The 17,625-nt window shown below is 44.6% G+C and overlaps 1 protein-coding gene across 1 annotated transcript in view; it reads left to right on the forward strand.

Annotated features, from left to right (window-relative positions):
• CRIPT (CXXC repeat containing interactor of PDZ3 domain) overlaps positions 1 to 17,625 on the forward strand; it is a 22,602-nt gene extending 4,977 nt beyond the window's left edge. The window contains exons 2-5 of the mRNA XM_083175735.1: positions 28 to 93; positions 14,703 to 14,757; positions 15,475 to 15,578; positions 17,212 to 17,625. Of these exons, the coding sequence (XP_083031861.1) occupies positions 28 to 93; positions 14,703 to 14,757; positions 15,475 to 15,578; positions 17,212 to 17,276 (290 nt within the window). The 3' untranslated portion in view covers positions 17,277 to 17,625. The remainder of the gene's footprint in view (positions 1 to 27; positions 94 to 14,702; positions 14,758 to 15,474; positions 15,579 to 17,211) is intronic.

Genomic DNA, 17,625 nt, shown 5'->3' on the forward strand with positions numbered 1-17,625 from the left:
TGCAACAATGTCATTATTCATTGACAGGTGAGAAGAAGTTGGGCAGAGTTATCACTCCGGATACATGGAAGACTGGTGCCAGGAATACCACAGGTATGGCGCATTTCCGGAGTATTATAAGGCGTTTGTATATAATATATATATATATATATATATATATATATATATATATATAATTAGTGTTTGTGTGTAACCGAAACACTGCCGTCTGCTGGCAGCAAGTGAAACTACATCTCTTTCACACATACATAAACTGAAACGCACACAGAGACTAACTTTCGAAGCTTTTGCTTCGAGCGGACTTAGCTAGTGAAAACATAGATCCATATTGCAAATCCTTGTTTCCTCTACCTCCCCATGGCAGCCAACTCATGGGTTAAGTCCCGAAGGGTAGTACTCTGGAAGGAAACAAAAAAGAACACTGGCCCCTATATAAGCTCCACCTCCTTAGGACTCAGTGTCTTTTTTTTTCCTTCCAGGGTAGTGGAAGGGCTTACCCTGAGCTGCAGCCCTCTCCGCTGCCTAGAGCAGTCGGGGGTGAGGCATGGATTTAAGAAAAAACGGGTCCCCGCTGTCGAGGGCAGTAAGGGGTACCTGAGGTCTGCTGGAACCGGTGGCCGGACGGGGGCTGGCGCCGGAGGTCGGGTCTGGCGTGTGGCGCATGGCGTACCAGGAAGCTCTGTAAGGTCAGGAGCAGAGACGCTGAAGCCGGGCGCCCGTCGGGCGGAAGCCTAGGTGTCCGGAGTATAGCGTCTGACGTCAGCGCGCAAGGACGTAGGAGCCGGGCGCCCGTCGGGCGCTTAGCCTGGGGGCTACGTGCGGCGGGCGTCTGACGTCACGGACGCGCCGCACGCCAGGGGGCGCGTCACTAAGGCGCGTCACTAGGCTCCAGTAACTTTAAAAACGGAGCAGTAAGCTCTCTAAAAGGGGGCCAGTAAGCCTTTAAAGCGTACCAGGAGCTCTGTAAGGCGGAAAGCGGATAGACTGCTGGGAGCAGTGGAGTGGCAGACGCACGCAGTATTCCAGCAGACGGTAAGACTCCGTTGACAGCATTAGCTGGAGGAGTTATCACCATCCTTACCCTATGTCATTGCTTTAGCTACAGGCTTTAAAGCGGCCAGTATGGATGGGGAGAAGAAGCAGCACAGAAAGTCAGGGTAAGCCAGAGATAAGCACTGGTTGGTGAAGCATTTCGGGTACTGACTGTTGTATGTGTATTTTTAGATCAGATACAAGCAAGGGGCAGGCTGAGGCAAAGGCTAAGCACAAGAAACACCACGCTGCCAAGTGCAGTTTGTGTGACAAGGCCCTGCCGGATATGTGGATAGGCTCCGCGTGTAGCGCCTGCAAACTAACCCAACAGATGGGTATGCCCCAGATGACCGAGTTGGTGTCTATGCTGAAGACAGCGTTGGCTGACACATTTATGACAAAACAGGATGTGGAAAAAATGCAGGCAAAAAGGAGCAGAGCTGAGCTCTCAGGGGGATCCCAAGACTCGGCAGAGGGGCCGGCATTGAGAGAGGAGGAAATGGAAGAGGGGGAGATAACGCAGGATAAAACAGAGGCTGACTTTAACCCAGTGTTATTGGAGAACCTGTTGGTTCTTATCAATAAGTCTCTGAAAATAGAAGAGACCCAGGAGGAAGAGAAATTGCAGGACCTGCTGTTCCAGGACAAGAAGAAAAAAGGCAAAACATTTCCATTATCAAAAGCGTTGAAGGAAATGGTGGACGAAGAATGGAGGCACCCGGATAAAAAAGTGGCGGTGCCACTTAGGGTAGCTAAGATGTATCCATTCGAGAGTGAGCAGGTGAAACACTGGGAAGAGGCCCCGAGGGTTGATGCGGCTATCGCAAGAATTTCCAAAAAAACAACGCTCCCCCTGGAAGATGCGAACAATTTTAAAGACGCGATGGAAAGGAAGATGGAGGTCAGCTTGCGGAAACAGCATGTCACCTCGGGGGCAGCTATCAAGACGGCCGCAGCCATGGCGGTAACAGCCAGGGTAATGAGGTCCTGGTGTCATGACCTAGAGTCAGACACGCTGGACGGAATTCAGAGGTCAGATCTGATAAAGACCATTCAGAACATCCAGATTGCCGTGGAGTTCATGTGTGATGCGTCTGTAGACGCGGTGAAATTAGCGGCAAGATCAAGCGCCACGATGGCAGTAGCAAGAAGAGCACTCTGGCTCAAGCCATGGGCAGCAGATACACAGTCGAAGCAGAAACTGCTGGCTCTACCATTTCAGGGACAGTATCTATTTGGCTCCAAGTTGGATGATATCATCACAAAGATCTCGGGCGGTAAGTCTGTGTGGCTGCCGCAGGATAAGGGGAAGAAACCCTTTTTCAACAGGTCGCTTAAATTCCAGTCGCCGGACTTTAAGGAGGCAAGGGCGTATAGGCCAGGGAGAAGCTTCAGAAGGTCCTGGGCAAATCGGAGCTTTTTTCGAGGCCAAAGGGGCAGAGACGGAAGGTATTCCGCAAGACACTCTAGCCAATGACGCCAGAGAGGCAGTAGGGGGCAGACTGCTGCAGTTCAAGCAGATTTGGTCCCAATCCGTCCAGGACAAATGGGTGCTGGACATAATAGAGTCGGGGTACAAAATAGAATTTGCGAAGTTTCCGGGTTACTGGAGGACGGAGTCTCCAATACCCCGGGAGCCGAGAGAAAAAGCCGCGTTACTGGACAGTCTACAAAAAATGATCAACCAGAAAGTAGTGGTCAAAGTGTCAAAGGAGCAAGAATGGAAAGGTTGCCAATCAAGATTTTTTATAGTCAGAAAGCCTTCAGGAGGCTTCAGAACGATCCTCGATTTAAGAAGAGTAAATGCGTTCATCATAACGAAAAAATTCAGGATGGAGTCACTAAGGTCTATCCTACCGGATATCGTGGAAGGGTCATTTCTGACCACAATAGACCTTCGGGACGCATATCTGCACGTACCAATATACGCAGGGCACCACAGGTATCTAAGATTTCGCCTGGGAAATGTAACATATCAATTTGTCGCCCTGCCTTTCGGCCTGGCTACGTCCCCAAGGACGTTCACAAAGGTGCTGGTGGTGTTGGTCGCCAACCTGCGGCAGCAGGGGATTTGCGTGTGGCCATACCTCGACGACTTGTTGATCATGGCCAGGACAAGGAAAGAGGCAGAGAGAAGCACGTCCCAAGTAAAGCTGTACCTGGAACAACACGGGTGGTTGATAAACCAGGAGAAGAGTCAGCTCATCCCGGCAAAAGCGGCAAAGTATCTGGGCGTCTGGATAGACACAGAACGCATGACAATCAAGCTAACAGAGGACAGAAGACAGAAGCTGAGACGCGAAGTATCTTCTCTCCAAAGCAAAAAAATCATTTCGTCAGGAGACTGCATGAAAGTGCTAGGACTCATTTCGGCGGCATTAGATGCAGTACGATGGGGCAGGTTCCATATGAGGGCTTTCCAAGGCTGCTTCCTTATGCAGTGGGACGGCGATGGAAAAAACAAGTCTCAAAGGATTGTCCTGTCAAAAAAGGCGCGTCAGGATCTAGCATGGTGGTCGGACGGACCAAGGCTAGAAGAGGGAAGAGTGTTCGCGGTGTCAGGACAAAAAGTGGTGACCACGGATGCCAGCCTGACAGGCTGGGGAGCGGTCTGTGGAGAGCAGATAGTTCAAGGGATCTGGACCCAAGAAACAAGAGTCAAGCACTCAAACGTCCGGGAGATGAGGGCAGTGCTTATGGCCTGCATACACCTACAGAAATGCCTAGTGGGAAGAGACATTATCGTGAGGTCCGACAATCAGTCGGTGGTGTCTTACCTGAACAGGCAAGGAGGGACAAAGAGCCGAGAGCTCATGTCGGAGGTATCGGAAGTAATATCTTGGGCAGAGAGCCACGTAAACAGTCTCACGGCGGTGTTTGTGGCAGGCAAGGAGAACCTGCAGGCAGACAGCCTCAGCAGGGAGATTGTGCAGCCGGGAGAATGGGAGTTGTCCCCAGAAGTGTTCGAGCAAATCGTAAAAATGTGGGGTCAACCCCAGGTGGACCTTATGGCCACAAAGAGAAATGCAAAGCTCCAGAGGTTCTTCTCAAGGCATTGGGAGCCGGGGGCAGAGAAGCAGGACGCACTGACGTCAGTGTGGGAAGCAGAATTCGTGTACGCGTTTCCACCCTTCCCAATAATAGCAAGGCTGCTGAGGAAAATTCAACAAGAAAGAGTGACCGCAATAGTGATCCTTCCGTACTGGCCAAGGAGACCGTGGTTCTCCAAACTACTGGAGATGTCGATAGCAGATCCATGGCACCTGCCGGATTTAAACAACCTAATAGGTCAGAACAGGTTATGGAAGGCACAGCCCTGTACCTGGAAACTGACGGCATGGCTGTTGAGACACGTATGTTAGAGAAGAAAGGTTTTTCCAGTAGAGTGGTAAGGACCTTGCTCAAGGCCAGGAAAGAATCTACGTCCATTACGTACCATAGAATTTGGAGGAGGTACGTGGAGTTCTGTAAGTCAAAGAACAATCAGGCAAAGGAGATAGGCGTGGTGCTGGAGTTTCTACAGCAAGGGCTAGACAAGAATTTGTCCGTGAGCTCAGTTAAGGTGCAGATCTCGGCTCTGTCAACCATGCTGGACTGGAAACTAGCAGATAATAAGTACATTCAAAGATTTATTCAAGCAGCTAAGCGGATAAAGCCGTCATTCCATAACCCGCTGTCACCTTGGGACCTCAATCTGGTCCTGAACGCGCTAGTAGAAAATCCGTTCGAGCCTTTGCAAGAAGTATCATTGAAAATGCTTACTATGAAAGTGGTGTTTTTAGTAGCTATCACATCTGCAAGAAGAGTATCGGAACTCCAGGCCCTTTGGGCAAAAGAGCCATTCTTGAACTTCTTTCCAGATAAAGTAGTCCTAAGAACGAATCCGCAGTTTCTGCCCAAGGTGGTGTCCACCTTTCATATTAATCAGGAAATCGTCCTGCCCTCGTTCTGCACGAACCCCGCTAACTCAAAGGAAGAGAGGCTACATACGCTAGACGTAGTTAGGGCGCTGAAAATATATTTAGAGAGGACAAAATCTCACAGAAAAACAGAAAGGTTGTTCGTGCTGACCGAGGGGAAGAATAAAGGGCAGGGGGCCAGCAAGACTACGATCTCAAGGTGGATCAAATCCTGTATTTTGGAGGCGTACAGAGTTAGGGGTCAAGATCCGCCGGTGGGCTTGAAGGCTCACTCAACGAGAGCAATGTCGGCCTCCTGGGCGGAAAAGGAGGCGGCATCAATTCAGGAGCTATGTAAAGCAGCGTGCTGGTCCTCAGTACATACCTTCACCAGACATTACAGAATGGATGTAGCGGCGTCAGCAGACGCCCGGTTTGGTAGGAAGGTGCTGAGCGCAGTTGTTTAAGTAAGGTGATGTAACCTTATTATTATTATTTCATTATTATTATCAGTATTGTGTTATTATGCCCACCCAGTGTGGTAACTGCTTGGGTATTACCCATGAGTTGGCTGCCATGGGGAGGTAGAGGAAAGTACAGATTCCTACCTGTTAATATGCTTTCCTCTACTCCACCATGGCAGCATTATCCCGCCCGGTTGTTGGTGGTTAAATGATTTAAGTTGATGTATAATGGTGTATATGTATGCTATTTAATCAAGACACTGAGTCCTAAGGAGGTGGAGCTTATATAGGGGCCAGTGTTCTTTTTTGTTTCCTTCCAGAGTACTACCCTTCGGGACTTAACCCATGAGTTGGCTGCCATGGTGGAGTAGAGGAAAGCATATTAACAGGTAGGAATCTGTACTTTCCAGTGCTGTGGATAACGGCTTTCTCGGGTATTTGAACACATGCAGCATGCTATTATAGCCAGCAATTTCCTTCAAATTCAAATAGTACTTGAGTGCCCCACATCACTGCAGATGTCATGCAGTCCCTGTTCCATCCACAACCGTCCTTTATCGTTCTGGTTTCAGATAGATAAGCTTACAACCCATCAGTCACTCTCTGCCTGCTCAAGTACAAAACTGGAGTTTTGGATTGACAGAACTATATATGGCGCTATGCAGCCCTGATGTTCCCAGTCCCTTTAAGTGTCACCCACACTTACAAAAACATGTGTACAAGAAAAAATTGGAACTGATATACAATACGGCGCAACAGGATAATACTTGGAAATATTTTTTTTTTTTTAATTAAGTTTTTATTTTTCTTATGCAAAAGTACAAACATAACACTTAAATACAATACATCACATATACATAAAACAACGCTTACATCCCCATGGCCGGTCACTCCCCCAACTATACAGGAAATCTCAGCACCTATATGCTATAAATACTAAGGCTGTAGACGGCACTAAATCAAGCATTCCCATCTGCTCTAGCCCATAAACGCATAAAGGAAGAGAACCAATCATCAATCAATATGAAATTATTACTCATGAATTCTCGTGCTTAAACTTATATCCCTTGTACTCCTATACTTCACACACCCCTAAAATAATTACTATCTTGTCATGATTCAACACAAGTTATCGTTATTAAACAGTGCCTAAATAATTCTCTACATATAAATAAGGCATTTATTATTGAGTGAGTCCAAATAATTTAACAAAACTATATAGTATTTAGATATCCTCCCCCCACCCCGTACCCGATAAATCTAGAGACACACCCTCGTGTAGCATACACGTTATTTCCTATAACCAGATACCCCATAATGCATATTACTAATTCATTATACTAAAAAATAAAATCAATAATAAATCCACATCCTCCTCAATCGTGCCCATAACTTATTTACCATAATCTTATAGTTGTTTCAACAAATGTTATCGTTAATAAACAGTGCAAAAAATAATTCACTTAAAATGCAAATAAGAACGTTTAGTAATAAGTGAATCAAAGTGTCTTTACAAAGCTATATAGAATTTGGATGACGTCCACCCACCCCATACCTTGTAAAATTTGGAATAACACCCTCGTGTAGCATACACATATTTTTCATGAGAACAGGTGGCATTGACTAAATTGGTCCACTCCACCACTGAAGGCCCCACCGTTGCCATCCATTTCCTTGCTATGATTACTTTAGCACATGATACTAAAATCCTGATCAATTGGGTCCAATGCCCACTTAGTTGGACGTCCACTACCCCCAAGACTAAACATATAGTACTGAAGGTTGAACCTGGGATACCCAGCTCCAGCATAATATTACAAATGGCAGACCAAAACGCTTGCACATGCACACATTCCCAGACTAAATGCCAGTGTGTACCAGGCTCCACTCCACACCTAGGGCACCCCGCACTGGCGGAGTTCCCCATATGCCTCATTCGCGCCGGAGTAAAGTATATTCGATGAAAAATATTAAATTGAACCTGCTGTACTGAAAGGGACATTGAAGATTTACTTGTGGCCGATAGAATCTCCCTCCAATCTATTAACAGGACCCGAGGGATAACCCTAGCCCACTGAGACCTCAGCTTGTCCCAGCCGCTTTCTTGATTAAAGGAGTGGATATATCTGTATATTAAATTGAACCTGCTGTACTGAGAGGGACATTGAAGATTTACTTGTGGCCGATAGAATCTCCCTCCAATCTATTAACAGGACCCGAGGGATAACCCTAGCCCACTGAGACCTCAGCTTGTCCCAGCCGCTTTCTTGATTAAAGGAGTGGATATATCTGTATATTTTGGAAAGGTGCTTCCAGGGACCCAATTTTTTCACAAATTCCTTACAGGGAGCTTCCCTAATCTTCAGGGATCCCTTCCTTATCATGCATGCTAACGCGCTCCTGACCTGGAGATAACTGAAGTACATTTTCCTAGGGAGGTCGTACCCCTGTTGTAGGTCCTCAAAGGATCGAATACCCCCATCCTGTAGCCACGCTCCAGCTTCCAGCAATCCATATGCCTCCCACACTCCCCCTCCTAAGCCCTTCAACTTTTTGACCTCTGACAAGGAAAAAACCCAGGTTTGTGGATCGATATCCTCAAAGTTTGTCATCTTTTGCACCTGTCTCCACACGCGTATGGCTTGGGCTATCAGGGGGGGTGCATTACCCCATAACTTCCCCGCCAGGAGCATTTGAAGAGGAGACACCCCAGATTGCCCATTTAACGCCAGGGTCTTGAATTCCCCAACCCCCTCGCCACCCTGTATCCATGGGCAGAGATGACATAATTGGGATGAATAGTAATAGAGTCTAAAATCCGGGAGGGCAAGACCCCCTTCTACTCTGTCCCGGGTCAAGATAGATAGTCTAATCCTCGGGCTTCTATTTTTCCACACAAATGAGGACAGAACACTGTTTAACTCATGAAAGAATTTTACGCTTACATAACACGGAGACTGAAGCAACAGGTATAAAAGTTTTGGTTGAATACACATTTTCAACAAATTGACCCTGCCAATTTGCGAAAGTGGCAGACCCACCCATCTCCAACACTTAGTTTTAATTTCGGTTAAAAGCGGCCTCAGATTGTCCGAGATATAATCCCGCGGGTTGCCGGAGATTACAACGCCCAAGTACTTGAATTTACTAGAATTTTTTAACGGGCAGGCTAGCTGGATATCAGGAGGCACGGGACCCAGGAACATTACATGAGACTTATCCCAGTTCATTTTAATACCTGACATACCCCCAAATTCATTTAGAAGGTTCACGATTATAGGGAGATCAATGCCTGGACTGTCAGAACCAATTAGGAGGTCATCGGCGTACAAAGATACCAATTTACTCCCGCAAGAATTATGACAGCCCAACTTCTGTCTAAGTAGATGAGCCAGGGGCTCCACTGCCACCGCAAACAACAACGGGGACAGCGGACACCCCTGCCTAGTACCTCTAGCCAATGGGAAGGAGTCGGAGGTGAAACCGTTAATCGATATTCGGGCCAATGGCTGTCGGTACAATAACCTTATCCATCCAATGAAACCCTCCCCGATGCCAAAGGCTCTTAACACCGGCCATAAAAACTCCCACTCAATTACGTCAAATGCCCTACTGGCATCAAACGATGCCACAGCCGCGCATTTATTACCGGAATTGATCATTTGAATAAAAGATAGGACCCTCCTCAGGTTGACCGCCGTCGACCTTCCCGGTCTAAAACCTGTCTGGTCTTGGTGTACAATTTCATCCAGCACCCTTCCCAAACGGTTGGCCAATATTTTTGCGAAAATCTTGGCGTCCGAGGACATAATGGAAATAGGTCGATAGGAATCAACCTGGGAGGGGTCCTTCCCTGCCTTGGGAATCATAACTATATATGCTTCCTCCATAGACGGAGGAAGCCTACCCTCCGCCTTGACACCACCCAACAATTCCCATAGTGGAGTGGCCAGGACATTCGAATATTTTAAATAGAATTCCCCAGGTAACCCGTCCAACCCCGGGGCCTTATTTCGGGGGAGGGCTTGAATTACAGACGTTACCTCCTCTAGAGTAATTGAAGAGTCCAACAACTCTTTTGAGTCCCCAGATATTTGCGGGAGTTCCAACGCCCCCAAGTAGTCAACAATACTATCATTACTATTCAGGGACTGAGAGGCGAACAGTTTTTTATAATATGACACGAAACTGGACACAATTACGGGGGTATCAGTCACACTGTTGCCCTTTTCATCCGCTATTTCAGAGATAAGATTAGAGGACCGCTCATTCTTGGCCATCAATGCTAGCCATTTCCCACCCCGATCCGAGTTTACATAACGCCTATGATCTCCAGTTCTCACTCTCTGACAGAAAGTGTCCTGGACGTGATCACGCCATTCATTAAGAGCAGCCTGCCACGCTACCCGGTCCACTTCCCGAACACTAGATACATAATTATTTTCTAACTCCACTGACCTAGCCTCCAGTCTTTCAGTCTCCACTCGATAGTTCTTCTTGGCAAAGGCGATCTTCTTGATAAACACCCCTCTAATGTATGCTTTAAAGGAGTCCCATAAGGTGGACCCACAGACCGAGCCGTAATTCAGTTGGAAATACTCCCCTATCATCTGTTCCACCTCCTCCGCCTCTCCCATCTGTGTAAGCCAGTAGGGCTGCAGTTTCCAACACCTATATCCAACCTGCCTTGCCAAATCCAAATCTATAGTTATCGGAGAATGATCCGAGATGCCCCGCGACCTATATTCAACCTTCTGGACTTTATTTAATAGGTCCTTCGAGAGCAGCACTAAGTCCAGTCTCGAAAAGACCCCATAAGAATCGGAGTAGCATGAATATTGTTTTCAATCAGGGTATCTTATCCGCCATGGATCCCACCAACCGACTTCCTGGATAAATTCCCTAAACTTACTACCCTCATACGTAGGCTGAACTCCAGGCCTCCACCTATCCAAACGGGAGTCTAAGACCTTATTAAAATCGCCAAGGCAAATAACAGAAGCCTGAGGATAGCCCGCCGCAAATTCCACTGCTTTCTTAATAACCTCATAGGAGAAAGGAGGGGGGATGTAAACTGATAATATACATATCTGAACTTGGTCTATACGGCCTTCAATAAAAATATACCGACCGCCTGGGTCGATTTTTTGACTACCAGGAGTAAATGCCAAGGACTTTTTGAACAATATGGACACCCCCCTAGACATGTTGGAGAAAGGGGCGTGAAAGACAGAGCCAATCCAGGGCCGCCTTAAGGACTTTGATCTTTCCCCACTAAGATGAGTCTCTTGAAGGCATATAACATCTGCCTCATACTTTCTGCATTGCCCCAAGACTGTCGCCCTCTTGACCCTGTCGTTCAGTCCCCTAACATTCCATGACAAAAAACGCACCCCCATACATATTCAACCTTATCTGGTAGATCACCCTCACAGCCAACAACTTTATTAAAGATCCCCACACAGGTTCTAAACACTCTCGGGGGTGACCGGACCATGTAAGCTCCCAAACAATACATTGACAAATACAAACACATCCCCGCCCCCCATCCCCCCTCCCTGTAGGCCCTACCCCGGGCATACCTACCCCAAATTCTCACTCCCCCCCCCCTCTTTTGAGGCTTAAATTAATTAACCACTAGGAAACATAACCCCCTCCCCCCCATCCCCCGGCCTTATCACTTACTGACCCCTACTATAACCCAGCGAGGTCCCCCGATAACCCGACAAGCATTATACCGGACTGAGACTCCCTAAACAACCAGATAGAAGGCCCCCCCGATCTACTTAGCTAGCCAAAACCTGGCGCTTCCCTGGGAAAGAGCGGTCAAGCCACTCCGCAACATCACCTGGGGAGAAAAAAATATTAGACACACCGTCTGCCACCACCTTCAATTTGGATGGGTACAACATATTGAACTGAATGTTCAATTCCCGTAACCGGGTTTTGACCAATTTGAATTTCATTCTGTCCCTCTGCACCTCGAGGGGGAAATCAGGAAAGGTGGAAATCTTCTTCCCATTATGAGCCAGATCCCCCCTGTCCCTGGCCATTCGAAGGAGGGTGTCCCTATCCTTAAAATGCAAAAACTTAGCAATAATAGTCCGCGGTGGTGCCCCCGGTGCAGGAGGTCTCCCTGGAATACGGTGGGCCCGCTCAATAGCGAACTGGGGAGAGAAGGCATTCCTTCCAAACTCTGGATCAGCCAGTCCTCTAAAAACTTTTCCGGCTCACTGCCTTCTACTCTTTCATCGAAACCTAGAAAATGGACATTGCTTCGTCGAAGCCTGCCTTCCATATCCGTGAGTTTCAATCTCATCTCGCCTACTTGTGAGGAGATGGATTTTATTTGAGTGCTTAATGGAATGGCCAGATCCTCTAACGATGAAACACGCGTCTCAACCTCTGTCATCCGTTCTCTCATCTTTTCAGCATCTTGCCGGATAAGCATAATGTCCGACTGAACTTTGCCCAACTGCTCGGCAAGGCGGGTTTCACACTTGTTAATTGCCTCTATCACCTGTAGCAGGGTTATGTCTGGGGTAGCCTGGGCCCCTTCGCTCTTACTGGGGGAAGAAACCGGGGTTGCCGTGCGTGAGCTACCCCCAGTCTGGGACTGGGCCTGGGTTCTTGCATACTTCTCAAGCCTGGCGGCCGCAGTGTTTTGGCCTGTCTTTCCCATTATTGCCAGGAGAAATAATGCCGTTACACAATGTAATACGTGATGTTCACTAGAGCACAATCCCAGACCTATTACTCCTTTAGCCAGAGATGCAGCAGCATATACGTAATTTAGAGAGTATCCCAGTCCAGGCTTGAATTAAGCCAGCCGGCTTACTGCCCCCCTCTCATCCACAGACAGGGCCACCGGAGAGCAATCACCCACTCGCAATACACTTTAATAGGGCCACTACTGTTAGTCTTCCATCTGCATAATAATTCACGGCTTGCCCCGCATGCCCAATATACAGCAGAACCAACAGAAAGTTTTGAGAGAAACAGGCTCTTTCCAGAAGGAATTAATCGGGGCACTCACAGTTCTTGCAGACGGTCCCGTACAGAGGGGGAACAGGCGGCCCCTCCGCTTGACAAAGTAGGGAGGCTGATAGCTTCAAGCTAGCTCTCCTTCCTGGCGCTGGCACCCCACCGGGAATCTCCGCTTCCACCGAGTTTCACGTGGGCTATGGGCTGCCGTACGGACTATGGTGCCAGCTGTATACACGCAGACACCGTGGGGCTGCAGGCGCCAGCCAATGACGCGCGCCCCGCACGTCTCCCGTGCGACTCCTCTCAGCAGCCCGACACCTTCACATAGGCTTACAGCCGCGCCGGCCGGACCTCCGATACTGCGCTCACAGCAGCAGGGGGAACTCCACTACCAAGCGGCCTCTACGGACGGCACCTCAGGCATCCAGGTCAGCTCCGGGCTCGGGGAGGGTCAGTGGCCACATCGGGGTTAGCTGCCGGGCATCAGGCTCGGTTACCTCGCTTCATACGTGCCGGAGGTGGGGGGAGGGGAGAGCGTGTCGCCCTACGCTACATGCGCCGTGGTCCGCCCCTCGCAGATGTCATGCAGTCCCTGTTCCATCCACAACCGTCCTTTATCGTTCTGGTTTCAGATAGATAAGCTTACAACCCATCAGTCACTCTCTGCCTGCTCAAGTACAAAACTGGAGTTTTGGATTGACAGAACTATATATGGCGCTATGCAGCCCTGATGTTCCCAGTCCCTTTAAGTGTCACCCACACTTACAAAAACATGTGTACAAGAAAAAATTGGAACTGATATACAATACGGCGCAACAGGATAATACTTGGAAATATGATGGAATATAGTCCTCCTTATCTTGACATATAATTCCAATCTGGTTCAATGTCCGTTTCAAATGGATCGATGTTCGTGATAAAGAAATAAAGTGAAAAAAGGAGAAAAAATTACTTCTTTGTGTCCCTAGTTTGCAATTATTATTGTGTCGAGTATGGATAAAGTGATTTTTAAGGTAAGCGCACCAAACTCACGTTAGAGTAAGTTGGTGCGAAGCACATCAAGGTTTCTTTAGTGTCGTGTCTTGTACTTGCTTGAAGAAGATGTGGCTTTTTATGTGAACTCCGAAGAGAAGAAAAGAAGAAAATGCAGTTTGTGTAGATGTGACGTGTATCACGTATATGAAAAAAATTATGAGGAGCTAAATTAGCATACCTCACTCACCAAAGGTGTAAAAGATATACATATATAAAGGTATCTTTAGATTTGAAATGTAGGCGTACCCCAACTCACAGGAATATAGATGGTGTCAACCTCATTAAGGTATCTTTCCTTGTTCTTTTCCTTATGTGTGTCGTCGTGGTTTGTTTCCAATTGATCTCGGAAGAAATCTGATTTCTGTGAGTTGGGGTACGCCTACATTTCAAATCTAAAGATACCTTTATATATGTATATCTTTTACACCTTTGGTGAGTGAGGTATGCTAATTTAGCTCCTCACAAATTTTTTCATATACGTGATACACGTCACATCTACACAAACTGCATTTTCTTCTTTTCTTCTCTTCGGAGTTCACATAAAAAGCCACATCTTCTTCAAGCAAGTACAAGACACGACACTAAAGAAACCTTGATGTGCTTCGCACCAACTTACTCTAACGTGAGTTTGGTACGCTTACCTTAAAAATCACTTTATCCATACTCGACACAATAATAATTGCAAACTAGGGACACAAAGAAGTAATTTTTTCTCCTTTTTTTCACTTTATTTCTTTATCACGAACATCGATCCATTTGAAACGGACATTGAACCAGATTGGAATTATATGTCAAGATAAGGAGGACTATATTCCATCATATTTCCAAGTATTATCCTGTTGCGCCGTATTGTATATCAGTTCCAATTTTTTCTTGTGCTCAAGTACAAAGCCCTTCTACCTAACATGTCAACTTGCAGCAAAGGAGTGAGAGAGCAATGGGGAACACATGTAGTTACACACAGCATTGTTTCCGGCATGTAATTGGCTCCGTGTACTCTTCCTTTGGTCATCATGGCCTGCCAATATTTAACACACACATATATAAATATTTTTAAGTTTGATAAAAAAAATATTGTGAATCCATGATATATCAAAGATGTTTAATAATAATTTATTATTAATACCGGTATAAAATTATATATAATTCTTTCAATATAGCGTGACTTATCAGTTGTGCCTGATTTATGTTTGACGATTATTAATTGTTTTTTGTTTAAAAAAAAAACTTTTATTTATTATAACTTACTGTAGTGTAATATGTGACTGTCATGCATTTTATTTAGAAAGTGGAGGCCGAAAATTGAATGAAAACAAGGCGTTGACCTCAAAGAAAGCCAGGTAATTAGCCACTATAAATTCTGTATTTTTTATGTCAAAGCAGAGGTTTTCAAGTAAGGAAAACCTTTTCATTTTATTTTTTTGTCAGCCACTTTTTTTCCTTCTTTCTCCCTTTTTTTTTTTTTAATTTTTTTTTTTTTTATCTTGGGTTTGTTAACTGTATGTATAATCTACATTGGGACTGCCCTAGACAAGGCGCTGCGTTGGACCAATAAATTGACTGAGCAATATTCTAGTAATTCATATGACTTCTATATTCTGAAAACCATAGTCTCTAAAATACTGAATACTTTTATTTTTTGCTTAACCTACCGGCTTCATCTGTAACATCTGTAACTGTCACTACTGGGGAAATAACATGTAACTGGCATTATATATGTGCAAGGACAAGATTGCTTGGCATTCAAATTCCGTGTCTGAAATAGTACATGTATAGTTTCATGTTTTAAAACCTTGTTTCATGCACAAATAAAATGTGTGTGTGTGTGTGTGTGTGTGTGTGTGTGTGTGTGTGTGTGTGTGTGTGTGTGTGTGTGTGTGTGTGCATTTCATGTGTTTGATGTGTTTATACAACTTAAATTCAAGATACCTCGTTCAAATATAAAAATATTCCAAAATACGAAATAATCCTTTATCCAAAATTCTTTCGAGCATTTTGGATAAAGGATACTCAACCTGTATTTGATAATGATCTAATCCAAGGACCTCTTATTACAGGTTCGACCCCTACGGAAAAAATCGCTTTGCAATATGCCGTATCTGCAAAAGTTCCGTCCACCAGGCTGGATCTCACTACTGCCAGGGATGTGCTTACAAGAAGGGTAAGTAGTACAAGTCAATCTAATTATTGTGTCATTATTTTTGATCCACTGATAAAGTAATTCCTAATTTTGTTCATTTGAAGATCTAGGAGCAGATATAGTAAGCCTTAAAAATAGATAAACGCCAGAGTGATATATGTCCATCCAGTCGGCTCAGAATTGTCATGTTATAGGTTGTGTTTGAAAATGACAGTTAGGGGCTGATTGGCTTAACGTTTTTGACTCTTTATTACCCTCGCGTTTATTTCTTTTTGAGGCGTTATACCTGTACACGTGCCCCCTAATTTCTTATAGGACTGATCAGTTAGTTACAGAGCTACACCCCTTACTATATAGACATTAAGGGTGAAATTTACTAAGATGTGAAATACACTTCACAGTTCATGTTGCTATGGGGCAACCAATCAGAAGCTACTTTTGCGCTACTTTTTTTTATTTACCTCCCTCTAGAAGATAGTAGACAGGATGTGATTGGTTGCCCATAGCAACATGACCTGTGAAGTGTATTTCACATCTTAGTAAATTTCACCCTAAAGGTTAATTGCTAACAAAACCTGAATAACCTATCTGAATTTTCTATTTTACCTTTGTAATTTGTTTTAGACAGAAAGAAGTGGATTGCTTATTGGTTGCTATTTGTTCAGATTTGCACATTTAGCTATCTTAGTAAATAGCTCTCATTGTTGTAAGTTTTGGAATACGTCTTTATTTTTATGCAGAGGGTGGTCTCTACTAGTATAGGATTCAGAAGTTGCGATTTGAACTGGGTTATGGGTTGCTGCGGGGTTAAAGGGATACACTACACATCCCTAAATGGCTTATACAACAACAGAAAGAAACCCTGCACAAAACCCAGCCGTATACCCAAGTGACATTCTTGCAATCAAATATAAATATAAAATAAAACAATTCCTTTTTATTCAGTATAATTTCAAATGAGCTGAAATGGAGATATTGTATGTTTATCAAGAAAGTGTTTATTATACTTTAACACACTCACATAAAGGTAAGACGCAAAAACTAATAAGGTCAGAATATGGACATATGTGATATTAAATCCCCCAAAACGGTATACAGACACGGGGTGGGTAAATACACAAACAACAAAGAAAAGAAAAGAAAATTTTATATAATAGATATACATATATATGTATAAATATATATATTTTATGTAAAAATGAATTGCCAAGGCAATTAATATAAGTAGTGACATACCATACCCCCTTAAGGCTCACTTAGAATGCTGTTGCCGATAGTCATGATAGTAATCCCATGATGCAATGCCGGCAGTGGGCTTCATGTGCTCAGACGCCATTGGTGCCATTAGCATCAATTCATATTGCTGCCTGTTTGATGCAGCAATGAAAGTAGCATCCATATATAGTTTAGGTCCAAAGCACACAGTGTTTCATGCATTATTGTCCTTATACAAACCTGTACACGAGCGTAATAATTATTATAAATAAATTAATTGTATGGTGATAAGTGTGGAGTATGGATTTCTTTTTACTCTGGATAACTAGGATTATAATATAATTGTGTATTTTGTTCTGCAGAATGTTAAAAGCAGTAACTGTCATTTTGTATTGATTCGAGATTTGGCACAGTCTGATTTATAATTTTTATATTCTAGGGATCTGTGCAATGTGTGGAAAGAAAGTCCTGGACACCAAGAATTATAAGCAAACCTCTGTGTAATCATGGCCTGGGACTTTGCCGCTTTGAACTTTTGAGTTTGTTTCTCGTGATTGTAATATATATTTTTTTTTCTGTTCTCTATTTTCATTATTCGAGTCGACACAATACAGCAAATATTTAAAAGGTGGTTATTTTCGTTTTTAAGATTTTAATACCATTTTCTTTTTTATTATATATATATTTTTTTTTTAATTTAAGACTTTGCTATTGATCACTTTTGTAAACATTAAGGTTTGTTTCTTCTTGGAATACATGCTATTCAGTAATTTATAATAGTTATGCAAGATGTGCTACACATAGCAGCTCGAGGTTCTTCATTTATGTAAATAAACTGTACGTTTCTGAATTA

Source organism: Crinia signifera, chromosome 3 (assembly GCF_055691185.1).
Source record: "Crinia signifera chromosome 3, ASM5569118v1, whole genome shotgun sequence".
Classification (NCBI taxonomy): domain Eukaryota; kingdom Metazoa; phylum Chordata; class Amphibia; order Anura; family Myobatrachidae; genus Crinia; species Crinia signifera.